Source organism: Lactuca saligna, chromosome 1, assembly GCF_052625555.1.
Source record: "Lactuca saligna cultivar CGN05327 chromosome 1, ASM5262555v1, whole genome shotgun sequence".
Classification (NCBI taxonomy): domain Eukaryota; kingdom Viridiplantae; phylum Streptophyta; class Magnoliopsida; order Asterales; family Asteraceae; genus Lactuca; species Lactuca saligna.
Window position 1 is genome coordinate 114,351,569 of NC_136417.1, and position 14,164 is coordinate 114,365,732.

A 14,164-nucleotide genomic window follows, 5' to 3' on the forward strand; every position below is an offset into this window, starting at 1 on the left:
ATACGTGTTCCCTCCAATCCCTTCTAATCTTCAATTCGGTCCTGGAAACGTGAAATCGGTGATCCTGATTGCACAGAAATGTGATTAGGATCGTCAATTTTGGACCTGGAGTCGGCGATTTTGGTTTGAGCGGGAAATTTCTTCTCCCTGAAAAAACGACGTTTGATGCTAAGATAAAGTTATCATCTCATCGGTTTCTGGTATGTTTCTTCGATTCCTGGTAGCGACTCTTCTTGTAAAGCTCGATTTCAATAACTATTTAACATGGCTCTTATCCCACATCACTACTCACCAGTTCACCCACATTATTCTCAGTTTACTCTATTGTCGGGTTCTTTTTCTGTTCTCTTCTTCATCACAGTCGACCGACCTTTCCAGTATATTGTTTCTTTATTGATTTTCTTGGTGTCAAAATGGTGTTTGGAAAATCTTTTAACCGTACAGAAGACAGTGAAACACAACCACCACCTGAAGCTTTTGTTGATCTTGAGAATGAGGACCAAAGAGCATCAGATATAGCTACATTAGGAAGCAAGAAAATGAATGATAAGGATGCTAGCAGACCTTTGTTGGAAGAAGTCACTTTTACTGGTTTTGGAACTGGTAAAACTGCATGAGGGGCAAAGATATGGATTTGCAAACACTGCAAAGTCCAGTACACAAGCTCCTATACTAGAATTCACACACATTTCTTTGGGGCTCAACCTGGGAAGACTGCAGAAATAAGAAGATGTCTGGTTATGATTAAGGACCGGGAGAAGCTACAAAGACTTTTGAGCAAGGTTAAAGAAGCCGAGAGTGGAGGTGTTTCAAAATCTTCGAAGAATTTTATACTTTTGAAAAAAGCAACATCAAAAAAAGGAATTGTGGAATCTTTTGGTCTTATGGAGAGAAATGTGGTTGACATGAAAATAAATAGAGGATTGTGTGCGAATGGTATCCCGTTTAACATCTTGCGGAATCCACATTTTATTAGAATGCTCAATCCACTCAAGAAGGCACCGGAGGGATACAAACCTCCGTCTAGTGAAAAGCAAGAACCGTATTGTTAGATGAGTGCATGAGAGATGTTGATAAAGACCTAACCCAAGTCAAAGATACTTGGTACACGCAAGGTGTTTCTATAGTTTCCGATGGGTGGTCTAATGTCAAACATAAGCCACTCATCAATGTTCTTGCAGTGAATGCTCGGGGTGCTATGTTCATGTACGCGGATGATTTCTCGGGGGTCGAAAAAACATGAGTGGAAATCTGTGACAACCCGATATTTCGAGACAATGTAATGTAAAACCAATCAAATTTAGGTCAAAATATAACTTTCCTAAAATCTTATTTGGGTTAAATAAAGTAGTAAGAATCGTATCAAGGTTTCCAAGCATATAAAGAACACTAAAATCCGAGTTATAACGAAGAAGTTATGACCAACCGAAGATTCTCGGCAAAAACCGGCAACACTGATAGACGTAAAACGCGAAGTTTCAATACAATAGTTTTTGGCCATAGATATCTAAACGAAATTTTTAGATATCATCGAACCGTAAACGTACATAAAAAGAACGTCCAAATCTAACTTCGTATGAGGAAGTTGTGATTTTTCTAAGTTACAGATATAACAGTAGACAGCTAAAAACTCGAATCGGAGATCGAGCGACTTTTGGCCGGAATGACCTAAACAAGAATCGAAGGTCTCTTCAATAGTATTTCAGCGGTAAAAAGTCTGGCAAAAACCGACGACAGATAAAGAAGTTATGAATTTTTAAAGAAATTCCTTAATCACGTCATTTATTAAATAAATAATAAAAATAATTTCGGAATTTGCCAACGGAATCTAAACGAAAGTTGTAGATCATAGTCTCACCTTCGCGGGGATATAAAGAACGTCGAAAACGGAGTTCGTATGAAGGAGATATGAATTTTTGAAGTTTGATAATTAATTTATATATAGTTTTTATTAAAATCTTGGTAATATCCGAAGAGGAGTCAGCACCTAGGGCCGAAGTACGCGCCGCGTACCCTAGTACGCCCCGCATACTCGAGGCCACGGCCTCAGATCGTCCACGTCGCCCCTATGCGAGCTACCCCCTCCCCGTCCCGTCCGAAGCGCTGCAGCCGAGGATGCGGTCAGCAGTGACGTCCCGTACGCGCCGCGTACGCATGCCTCTCAGCCCCTATAAAAAGGGTGCGAAGGTTTCCGAAAAAGTTGCTCATTTCTTCACATTTCCCTTATGTTTTGCCTCGTTTTTCGTGCCCGTTCAAACCCGAAGCCCTGGTCATTTTTACTTAAGTCCTGAGAGTCGATTTTACTCCCGAGATTCCCGAGAATCCCGAGAAAAATCCGTTTCCCGAGACGAAACTTTGCCCGGTTTTCGATCTCGCTATCTTCAAACTTCCAAGTGAGTTCATACCCCTTAACTAATGTTTTAAACTACTTTTAAATGCTTTATGGGGGGAATACGAGTAGAATCATGTTAGGATTATATCAATCGCAAGCGATTAATAAGTAGAATTACGCTAGTTATTACATCAATCACATGTGATTAATATACAGCTTTTGAAAGATTTGGCTACTCATTTTCCGTCTTACCAAATCGTTTCCTTCAAATGAATTTTATAAACATTTTATATGTTTTAAACTATTTATTACACTGTACATCTTACTCAGTACATTACCTTTCAAACTTATTTACAACTATGTTTCAATCAAATGTTTCCTTATACTCAAAATTGTTTTATCATACTTATGCTTTCAAATTGTTTTATAGATCGACATCAAGTCGATCTTTTCTTAAAATAATATTTATGTTTCAAATGTCTTACAAAATTCATTTATGCTTTTATATTATAAAGTGCATGCCTCTATATGTATAGTTATATAAGAAATGTTTAAAAGACTTAGGAAGGCTATCCACCCTATTTCCTTTTCGCGCCTTGAGATGTGGTCTGGTGGGATTTTGGGTATTCGTCCGAAAGTCGTTTAAATATTAGTTATATATCATGTGTACATATATAGTCATAAAAGGTCTTTCCAGTTCATCCCATGCCCTTAGTTAGTAAGGGTATACATCCATGACCATACGTACCAGTTAGACTGCTAGTAAACTACCATATGGGTAGTTTAGAAAGATACTAGAACCGCTACTAGAACGCGATATCATACAATGAGTCAGTTCATTCATGATTCAATACTTTGTAGAACATTACATATACAACTATACTAGAACGAGAAACATTTCATTACATATACAAGAATACGATAACAATTGTGATCCACTGTATCGGAGCATGCCTTAAATGTCATGGCGCGAGTTGTAGCCAGAATTCTCTTGGAGGGAGAGCGTTGAGTTTGCGTATAGATCTATACTGGATTGACTATCCTACACCTCGTTGCTAGCTACAGTGGGACCGACAGGTCTGCGGGTGCCAAACGTCATAACTTATTTTTCGACTATACGTTGTCGTTGTTACCAGTCGATAGTATGGTGCAATTTATCACATGATACCTTAATATAAATCCGGTTTAAGGTAGTTAGTATAGCAGTAGTTCCTATAAAACAAAACTACAGTACTACAATGATTTACCCATTACATTTTTAGTGATAACCTCACTTAAACTTTAATGTACAAACTATATTTTGTTAAAAGATAGTTACACTTGGGTAAATTACACACTTTTACGACAAACGAGTATGCAAAACAGTTAAGCCTTGGTAGAAGGCTACTTTAATAGAAAATATAGGTTTTTCTGAGAGATTCAAACTTCTACAAACACTTAGAAACCTTTACATACCTTTTACAAACTTATACTTGATACATGTTCAAACATTTTTTGATGACAAATACCGACACTAAAATACTTATGAACTCACCAGCTTAATGCTGATAAACTCTTTCAAAATAACTTGTATTCTCAGGTCATCAGTAGACAGGTACCGAGGCCAGCTTTTGAGAAGATGGAGCGTATCCAAGACTCATCTTATTATTTTGATTTACGTTATTTTTGGTGTCTATAATGTACAGAACACGCTTGTATTAAAATTATATATTTAATGAAATGGATGATGTTGTTTTCTTGTTTACATTTACTGTGTTGTGATACGTTACATGACGTCCTCCGCCCCAGAACGTTTCTGCCGTTCTCGGTTTTGGGGTGTGACAGATGGGTATCAGAGCGTTGTTTATAGTGAATTGAGTATATCAACCCATAAAAGATATGCTAACTATAAATACAATGGGATTAAAAATACTCTGATTTAGAGTTTATACTTTAAATAATAAAATATTTAAGTAAGTATACGTGCCTGCATTCATACTAAAATCAGTGTCACTAGGACAGTACAAAAGAATTACGATTGTTGGGCAACACAAGTGAGCTTAGAGACATATGGTCAAAACTGGGAAGATATAGCCTGATCACCTATATTATCCGAGGGTTGAATAACATGTGCCTAAGTTTAATTGTGTGGTTGCAACAATGCTAAAATCTTACCAACCCAACCATAATGAGAAAAATAGAACATAACATTAAAAAAATTAAAATACTATAAGAGTATTTGGTGTTACTATAAGTACTTTATACTTGAGAACTAAAACGGGATCTTCATTATTAAGTTGATAATTGCTAAGTGGATACACTGAAGCTATATGTAATTAGGATGTTATAGACTTAGAATCTGTGATAATGTTGCCTTGCCCCTATTCTGTGGGAATTTGGAATTAAGGTCACTTATTCGAAGGTCTATCCTGTTTAGATTACATATAGCTGGTATGCACTTCACAAAAAGCGATGTAACTAATGAAGGTTTTCTAAATAATTATCTAGATGGTTCGTCAAATAATATTCCTCTTACCCTAAATTCTCGCTTAGAAATTATAGCTGGTTGGCTTGAAGAAGAACCAGTGAATGATCATCCTATCCCCTTGAATGATCACCATGATGAAGACTTTTAGTACGATGCTAACTCTGAACCAGAAGTTGAAAACCTACCCCGAGCAACTCCCGTTCCAACTCTTAAACCTCGTCCGTTTTTCATGACCCGACCCTAAGTGAGTGGAATGCTTGGAAATATGGAGCCAAGGACAAGATCAGTCTATGCTATTTAATGGCGACCGAAGCTTTTATGACTTGAGCAATGAGGGCTTAGCAGATATAGTCTTGCCAATCTTGGTCCGTAGAGAGACCCGAGATGAGATTCAAGGCAGGACAGCCCTGCATCAGAGTTCAGAAATAGTCGCCTATGCTAGAATGCATACCCTCCACACCATTCATCTAGAATATGCTCACGAGAGATCAGAGAGAAACCATGAAACCCTACTGCAAGCACTGACTGAATCACGAGCCGAAATCATAGGGCTCCAAGTACGCCACACGGTGTGCGAAAGACACCTACATGACGTGGAACGTCAATTGGCTGAACTAAGCGTTCACCAGAGAGAGGACCGTCGCCAGTAGTAGCCGCTTTACTTTATTTCCTTATAAAGAGGAATCGTATTTTTCTGTCTATGCCTGATGTGGCATTTTCTATGAAATTATCTTGTACCGTAAGTACTTTAGTTAGGTCTTTATGCTGTCAGGAACTATCTCCTGTGGATATGATGTAAGACCTTTACAAGGTCATGTTCCTGAACCTTTACGTCGTAAATATCCAAGATATTGACAGCCGACTAACTTTTGTGTCATTCTTCATCCAAGTACTCTTATCATACTTTCATTGGAGTCTATATGAAACATGCTTTAGTCAAGTCATTGGACTATAGCGATTTATCTCCGGAGACACTTCCAAGTCTCTTTCCGTGGTTGGATCTTGTTATTCACCAACCCATGATACCTGAGCTCGAACGACAAACGTATTGCAACCATTCTACGAACATACTCCCATTCCATACTAGGGCCGCATCATAGGGATGTAGGTCAAACCTTCGCGAACATACTTTCATTCTTTACTAAGACTGCATCATAGGGATGTAGGTCAAACTTTCAAGATCATACTCTTACTCTTTTCGAGAACAATCTAAGTACATCAGGGTCAACCAGAATCGCTCACAAAATCTTTACTTTTCGTGTTACAGAATCATGTCGTCATCCAGAAGCAATCAGTCGATCAACGAAACCCCTACTTTTTCTATGGACGCCGCTACCTTTCAAACAACTGTTACAGCTGCCGTGGTGGCTGCTGTAACCGCGGTCCTTGCACACCGTAGCACTAACAGCATAACCAATCGTGGTATCCATCCAGGAATTCGTCAAACAGTAACAGTCACAGGCTCGCAAAGCCGAAAAACAGAAAACAAGAAATGAAGGCGTCAAGCCTGGAAGGAATGCAAGAGATCCCAAAAGCTGGCTATACAACCGCAGCAAGTGGAAACCCCTGCCATCCCAGTACCGAGCAGGCCATACGAGGGAAAACTCCCGAAGTGTGATAAGTGTAGTTTCCATCATCATGAGGCTTGCCATGAAATGCGGTGTTGCAATTGCCTAAACATAGGGCACCATGCTCGTAACTGTGGAGCACCGGCGCGACCCATCACTCAAGTCCCTTTCATCAGGACTAAACCTGCACACAAGATTTGTTATAGCACTGAACGATTTAAGAAGCAGTTTTCAAAATGGAGTAACGAGGAAGGTACTCGTGTCCACATAACATTAGCTAAACACCGCAATCCCGTCTCCATGGCTAGTACTAGCCATTCATGCCACCAATGCGGTGAGGTAGGGCACTTCAAGAAAGATTGCCCGATAACAAAGAACTCTGGCGAAGATGGGAAAATTCTTAGGATCACAGCTGCAGGAGAGCCTACTCTGGAACCACGTTAAACGTAATTTGGGCGTTTCGTTGTAACAGACTTATAAACTATTTAGAACTAGTGCAACTAGAGTCTTCCTTTTTGCGAGATCCTTTCTGTATAGGAATTCTCGTGCTGCGTATACTTGTCTTTTGTAGTATATCTTATTCGCAGCAATAGTCTTGTGGTAAGTCTAAAGTACTGTAACTCTATTCATGGTTGCACAATTGTGTTCTGTCTGTAATCGTCTATGTTTAATTCTAATGTCTTTAAAGTTTCTGTATGATTCCGACATTATCATACAATCAGATTCAATTTAATCGATGCCAAAACAGCTTCATACGTACATCTCTTTCTTCTAGATCGTTTTTCCAGCGAAGCCGTCATATCAGAACATCGTAGTACTCATGCCAGGAGTACCACTTAGTTATTTTCTTTCCGAAGAAATCCCCGAAGTACCACTCGTGCAGTACGTCAAGTTCAATCCAAGGATTTATACGATTGATCTATCACTGATAAATGTATGCATAAGAGTGATATATAATCAAGGTTCTACAGGTTTAGAATTGATGATTCCACTTTAACTTCTTTTCCCGGATGGGATGTGAGGGTAAGGAAGAATCAGTTATTCGACTACCTTTTCAATCTTAATTATATACGCCTCGTATACACGAGATTGTGATCGTGAAGCCCTGTATAAATTCTAAAATGGACTTCAAGATGGAGAACTGCCTAAGTATACGAGTAATCACATCGTCATGTGAACAAACTTAGAACCTAGTACAACTCCCGAAAACAGGTCGCCCTATAGTGTAAACACCCTCGGAGATACCAGAACAGTACAAACCACTTGACGAACTACACAGAAAGAGAATTAGTAGACTAGACTTCTTACCCTAGAGGACCCCGGTCATATTCTCGCGGAGATCGATGGATTGCAACGTATGTGCCTCGGATACCGAGGACTCCGTCAAGATTTTCATGGAAATCGTTATCTCTGCCTCGCATAGACAAAATGGTTAAGCAAACGCAAGGAAAGAAACTACTTCCAAGAATGGATCGGGAATCCGAATATCACCATTTTGAGTGTTAGGGGAGGATGTCCGGAAGACTATCTCCTGAACTCGATGCGGACACTTCGAGTTCGTAGTGGTACCTTTCGGATAGGACCAATACGCCCATAGTTTTCATGAGCTAAATAAATAGAGTTATGTCTTTCTTACTGGGATCAGTCATCATTTCTCCATGTAATGAATTACTTATCTACCCTCGTAGTAAGAAGAAAGCCCATGGTAACATTCCTATAGAGGAAATTTTAGCAAAGTTCTCTAGGCACGAGTTTTGAAATGGAAGAGTCAAATTTCTAGGACACACTGTTAGTAATGTGAGAAATTATGAGTACTCTTTCAATTTGTCAAAACCGTTGAGCATTTATCGACACCAGAGACGCCGACAGTTTTTCGCTAGATTCTAGGTCTTACCGACCTACTGCCATAGTTCATTCAGAACTCCTCGCAAGCTACAGAAACTCGTACGACTTTGACCCAGCAAGGGGTGGCCTTTGTCTGGGAAGTTACGCAAGAAAAGGAACCTTTGAGACTCCAAGTGAGTGACCAAGTTCTTTAGGATAACTCACTCTGGGAATGGCTTAATACGCTTCGTAAAGTGTGGAAAGCTAAATCCAAGTTAGACAGGACCTCCGAGATTCTTACCAGAATCGGTTTTGTGCCTCACACAAACTAGACCTACTCCGCGAACTCAGTAACGTACTTTCTACTCTTCGCATCTCGACCGTGAAACCATACCTTTCCGTTAGGACTCTTGCAAGTCCACTTGTCGAGATCATCGCCTTCATATTAGAAACGTAGTGACCCTCGACCGAGAGGTCAAGCGGACGAAGAAACGCCATCGCTAGTTAGTGAAGGTTCGTTGGAACGCCAACCGAGAACCCGTTATCACTTAGATGCGCTAGAACCAATCGATTAGGAAGTTTCCTCCTCACGACTCGATCATTCGTGCATGCTTCCTTGCTTAAATTCTAATTTCGGGACGAAATTCCTTCTAACGGGGGGATGATGTGACAACCCGATATTTCGAGACAATGTAATGTAAAACCAATCAAATTTAGGTCAAAATATAACTTTCCTAAAATCTTATTTGGGTTTAATAAAGTAGTAGGAATCGTATCAAGGTTTCCAAGCATATAAAGAACACTAAAATCCGAGTTATAACGAAGAAGTTATGACCAACCGAAGATTCTCGGCAAAAACCAGCAACACTGATAGACGTAAAACGCGAAGTTTCAATACAATAGTTTTTGGCCTTAGATATCTCAATGAAATTTTTAGATATCATCAAACCGTAAACGTACATAAAAAGAACGTCCAAATCTGACTTCGTATGAGGAAGTTGTGATTTTTCTAAGTTACAGATATAACAGTAGACAACTAAAAACTTGAATCGGAGATCGAGCGACTTTTGGCCGGAATGACCTAAACGAGAATCGAAGGTCTCGTCAATAGTATTTCAGCGGTAAAAAGTCTGGCAAAAACCGACGACAGATAAAGAAGTTATGAATTTTTAAAAAAATTCCTTAATCACGTCATTTATTAAATAAATAATAAAAATAATTTCGGAATTTGCCTACGGAATCTAAACAAAAGTTGTAGATCATAGCCTCACCTTCGCGGGGATATAAAGAACGTCGAAAACGACGTTCGTATGAAGGAGATACGAATTTTTGAAGTTTGATAATTAATTTATATATAATTTTTATTAAAATCTTGGTAATATCCGAAGAGGAGTCAGCACCTAGGGCCGAAGTACGCCCCGCGTACTCGAGGCCACGGCCTCGGATCGTCCACGTCGCCCCTATACGAGCTACCCCCTCCCCGTCCCGTCCGAAGCGCTGCAGCCGAGGATGCGGTCAGCAGTGACGTCCCGTACGCGCCGCGTACGGGACTACGCCCCGCGTACGCATGCCTCTCAGCCCCTATAAAAAGGGTGCGAAGGTTTCCGAAAAACTTGCTCATTTCTTCACATTTCCCTTGCGTTTTGCCTCGTTTTCCGTGCCCGTTCAAACCCGAAGCCCTGGTCATTTTTACTTAAGTCCTGAGAGTCGATTTTACTCCCGAGAATCCCGAGAAAAATCCGTTTCCCGAGACGAAACTTTGCCCGGTTTTCGATCTCACTATCTTCAAACTTCCAAGTGAGTTCATACCCCTTAACTAATGTTTTAAACTACTTTTAAATGCTTTATGGGGGGGATACGAGTAGAATCATGCTAGGATTATATCAATCGCAAGCGATTAATAAGTAGAATTACGCTAGTTATTACATCAATCACATGTGATTAATATACAGCTTTTGAAAGATTTGGCTACTCATTTTCCGTCTTACCAAATCGTTTCCTTCAAATGAATTTTATAAACATTTTATATGTTTTAAACTATTTATTACACTGTACATCTTACTCAGTACATTACCTTTCAAACTTATTTACAACTATGTTTCAATCAAATGTTTCCTTATACTCAAAATTGTTTTATCATACTTATGCCTTCAAATTGTTTTATAGATCGACATCAAGTCGATCTTTTCTTAAAATAATATTTATGTTTCAAATGTCTTACAAAATTCATTTATGCTTTTATATTATAAAGTGCATGCCTCTATATGTATAGTTATATAAGAAATGTTTAAAAGACTTAGGAAGGCTATCCACCCTATTTCCTTTTCGCGCCTTGAGATGTGGTCTGGTGGGATTTTGGGTATTCGTCCGAAAGTCGTTTAAATATTAGTTATATATCATGTGTACATATATAGTCATAAAAGGTCTTTCCAGTTCATCCCATGCCCTTAGTTAGTAAGGGTATACATCCATGACCATACGTACCAGTTAGACTGCTAGTAAACTACCATATGGGTAGTTTAGAAAGATACTAGAACCGCTACTAGAATGCGATATCATACAATGAGTCAGTTCATTCATGATTCAATACTTTGTAGAACATTACATATACAACTATACTAGAACGAGAAACATTTCATTACATATACAAGAATACGATAACAATTGTGATCCACTGTATCGGAGCATGCCTTAAATGTCATGGCGCGAGTTGTAGCCAGAATTCTCTTGGAGGGAGAGCGTTGAGTTTGCGTATAGATTTATATTGGATTGACTATCCTACACCTCGTTGCTAGCTACAGTGGGACCGACAGGTCTGCGGGTGCCAAACGTCATAACTTATTTTTCGACTATACGTTGTCGTTGTTACCAGTCGATAGTATGGTGCAATTTATCACATGATACCTTAATATAAATCCGGTTTAAGGTAGTTAGTACAGCAGTAGTTCCTATAAAACAAAACTACAGTACTACAATGATTTACCCATTACATTTTTAGTGATAACCTCACTTAAACTTTAATGTACAAACTATATTTTGTTAAAAGATAGTTACACTTGGGTAAATTACACACTTTTACGAAAAACGAGTATGCAAAACAGTTAAGCCTTGGTAGAAGGCTACTTTAATAGAAAATATAGGTTTTTCTGAGAGATTCAAACTTCTACAAACACTTAGAAACCTTTACATACCTTTTACAAACTTATGCTTGATACATGTTCAAACATTTTTTGATGACAAATACCGACACTAAAATACTTATGAACTCACCAGCTTAATGCTGATAAACTCTTTCAAAATAACTTGTATTCTCAGGTCATCAGTAGACAGGTACCGAGGCCAGCTTTTGAGAAGATGGAGCGTATCCAAGACTCATCTTATTATTTTGATTTACGTTATTTTTGGTGTCTATAATGTACAGAACACGCTTGTATTAAAATTATATATTTAATGCAATGGATGATGTTGTTTGCTTATTTACATTTACTGTGTTGTGATACGTTACATGACGTCCTCCGCCCCAGAACGTTTCCGCCGTTCTCGGTTTTGGGGTGTGGCAAAATCTCTAAGTATCTTCTTGGATATATCGATGAGGTTGGACCGAGAAACATTTTGCAAGTGGTCACGGATAACGCGGCTAATTGCAAAGCCGCCGAAAGAGAAGTCGAGAAGGTATATAAACATATATTTTGGTCACCTTGTTGCGTACATACTCTAAATTTAATATTCAAAGATTTATAAATTGATTTTTTTGGTTAAATAATACCTATAAGAGGGGCAAAACAATTGTCAAGTACTTTCTAAACCACACTCAAGTCTTGTCAATTTTTCGAGAAAATTCTACATTAGAGTTGTTACGGGTGGCTAAAACAAGGTTTGCATCTCACTATATTTTGTTAAAAGGAATCAAGGATTGTAGAAAGGATCTTGCCACAACTATAGTCCTTAATTCTTGGAGGGAATGGCTTAAAAATGGAGATGAAAGCACAAAAGCTCTTGGTTTAAAAGTTGCGGATACAATCAAAGATGATTTGTTTTGGGAAGATGTAGACAATGTTTTAGCAATTACAAAACCCATTTTCCTACTCATCAAGTTTTGTAATGGGGAAGGTCCTAAAATGGGTGAGATTTATGAAAAAATGGATAACATGTTGGGGGAGATTAAAGACATTATGCAAGAAAATACGTATTCAAGTTATTACCCGGAAGTTGAGAAGATAGTGTTAGCTAGATGGGAGAAAATGACAATCCCATTACATTGTTTGGGGTTTGCATTAACTCCAAGATTTTATGATAGACAATATCTTCAAAAGTTAGCACCGGGGGGTATTCCAAGGAAAGCTCCAAATCTAGATAAAGAGGTTGTGATTGGTGTCATGGAAGCATTCCGTAGAATATCCGAGAATGAAGAGGAGGAACGAGTGTTACGAGAACAATTCGTAACATTCCATATGAAAAAAGGAATCTATTCCATCGCGGCAACACAAACGGATGCCGTGACAATGGATGCAATAGATTGGTGGTCAACATATGGAGCCGAAACCCCGGAATTAGCCGTGGTAGCAAAGAAGGTACTTTCCCAACCAATTAGTAGCTCTTCGGCGGAAAGAAATTGGAGTACCTATTCTTACATTCACAATGTGAAAAGAAATAGGTTTAATTGCAAAAGAGCCAACAAATTGGTGTTCATTCACTCCAATATTCGACTCCTATCTCGTTTCTCGGATTCATATAAAGCGGGCCCATACAAAAAGTGGGACATGAATCCCGAAAACACTTACATTGAAGGCTCAAGTTCACGATTAGAAGAAATGCTTTGGGAGAATTTAGATGAAGACTTGGAGAATAGGCAAGCAAAAAGACAACGCACGGATTGAAGAAAACTTTTCTGTTAAACTGTTTTTTGGGATTTTTGTTTTGATGTGTTTGACTTTGATGTTTTTACCCCTGCCTCTTGTTGCTGGAAATCTATTTTAATGTATTAAAATTATGTTTTTATTTCCTGTTAATGTGTTAATGTGTTTTTAGGAAAGTTTATTGGAAATATCAAATATGTATTGAAGTGTTAGTTTATTACTCAACTGTTTTTTAAAGTAATTTTACTGGGAAATATTAAAATTCTGTTTTGTTTTCCTGTTAATGTGCTTTGAAGTAAAATATGCCTGGAAATCTGTTTTAATGTATTAAAATTATGTTTTTTTTATTTTATTTATTATTATTTTTTTTGTTATTAACCATGGGTACACCATACTGAAATATACGATACACCGTATCGGAACGTACGGGGACTTACCGAAATGAACCTACCCCCGCCGTATCTGATACGTCCTAACTATCGAATCGCGTTCCCGATCCTCGTTCCCGTATCGGACCGTACCGCGAACTATGTAACTATGTATTGAATCCTCAACCAAATCAAGCAAGGCCGGTTGAGTTTGTTTCCTAATTCATAAAATAAGTTTCTAGATGTTGAATCAAGTTGTGAGGATCAAAATTGAGCAAGTTATGACCTTGAGAAGACAGGCCAATAATTCAGCCGGAAAAAATCAGTTTTGACATATTAACTTGTAAATGATTTTTAGGGTTCAAATCTTACTGAAAAATTAGGAAACTTTTTGGGCTGGAATAATAACTCATTGCGTTAATTTTTTGCTCAAGAACGGTCAAAACGCTCGAGTGTGGACCGATTTATGACCCTTAGAAGTTGGTACAAATTTTCTACTCACAAAAAAAATTGGATCATTATATCATATTAATTTATTATTGAATAAATATACTACATATTAAAAAAAAACACATTTATACATTCAAATATTTGGTAAATTAAGTTAAACATTTTAAACATATTTCTACTTTGTAACAACTTAACTATCTAAATATTCCATAAATAAAATTAAATACATTTTATTATTAAACTACTATATATCTTAAGAAGTATCTATTAATTGAACTATATAGTATTAGATTGGTTAA

At 38.1% G+C, this 14,164-nt stretch overlaps 1 protein-coding gene across 1 annotated transcript; it reads left to right on the forward strand.

Moving 5' to 3' along the window:
• The first annotated feature begins 413 nt into the window (after positions 1–413).
• On the forward strand, positions 414–13,068 carry LOC145010636 (uncharacterized). The gene is made up of 2 exons (XM_078969157.1): positions 414–603; positions 12,095–13,068. The coding sequence occupies exons 1-2, from the start codon at positions 414–416 to the stop codon at positions 13,066–13,068; spliced, it is 1,164 nt and encodes a 387-aa protein (XP_078825283.1).
• Positions 13,069–14,164: the final 1,096 nt, after the last annotated feature.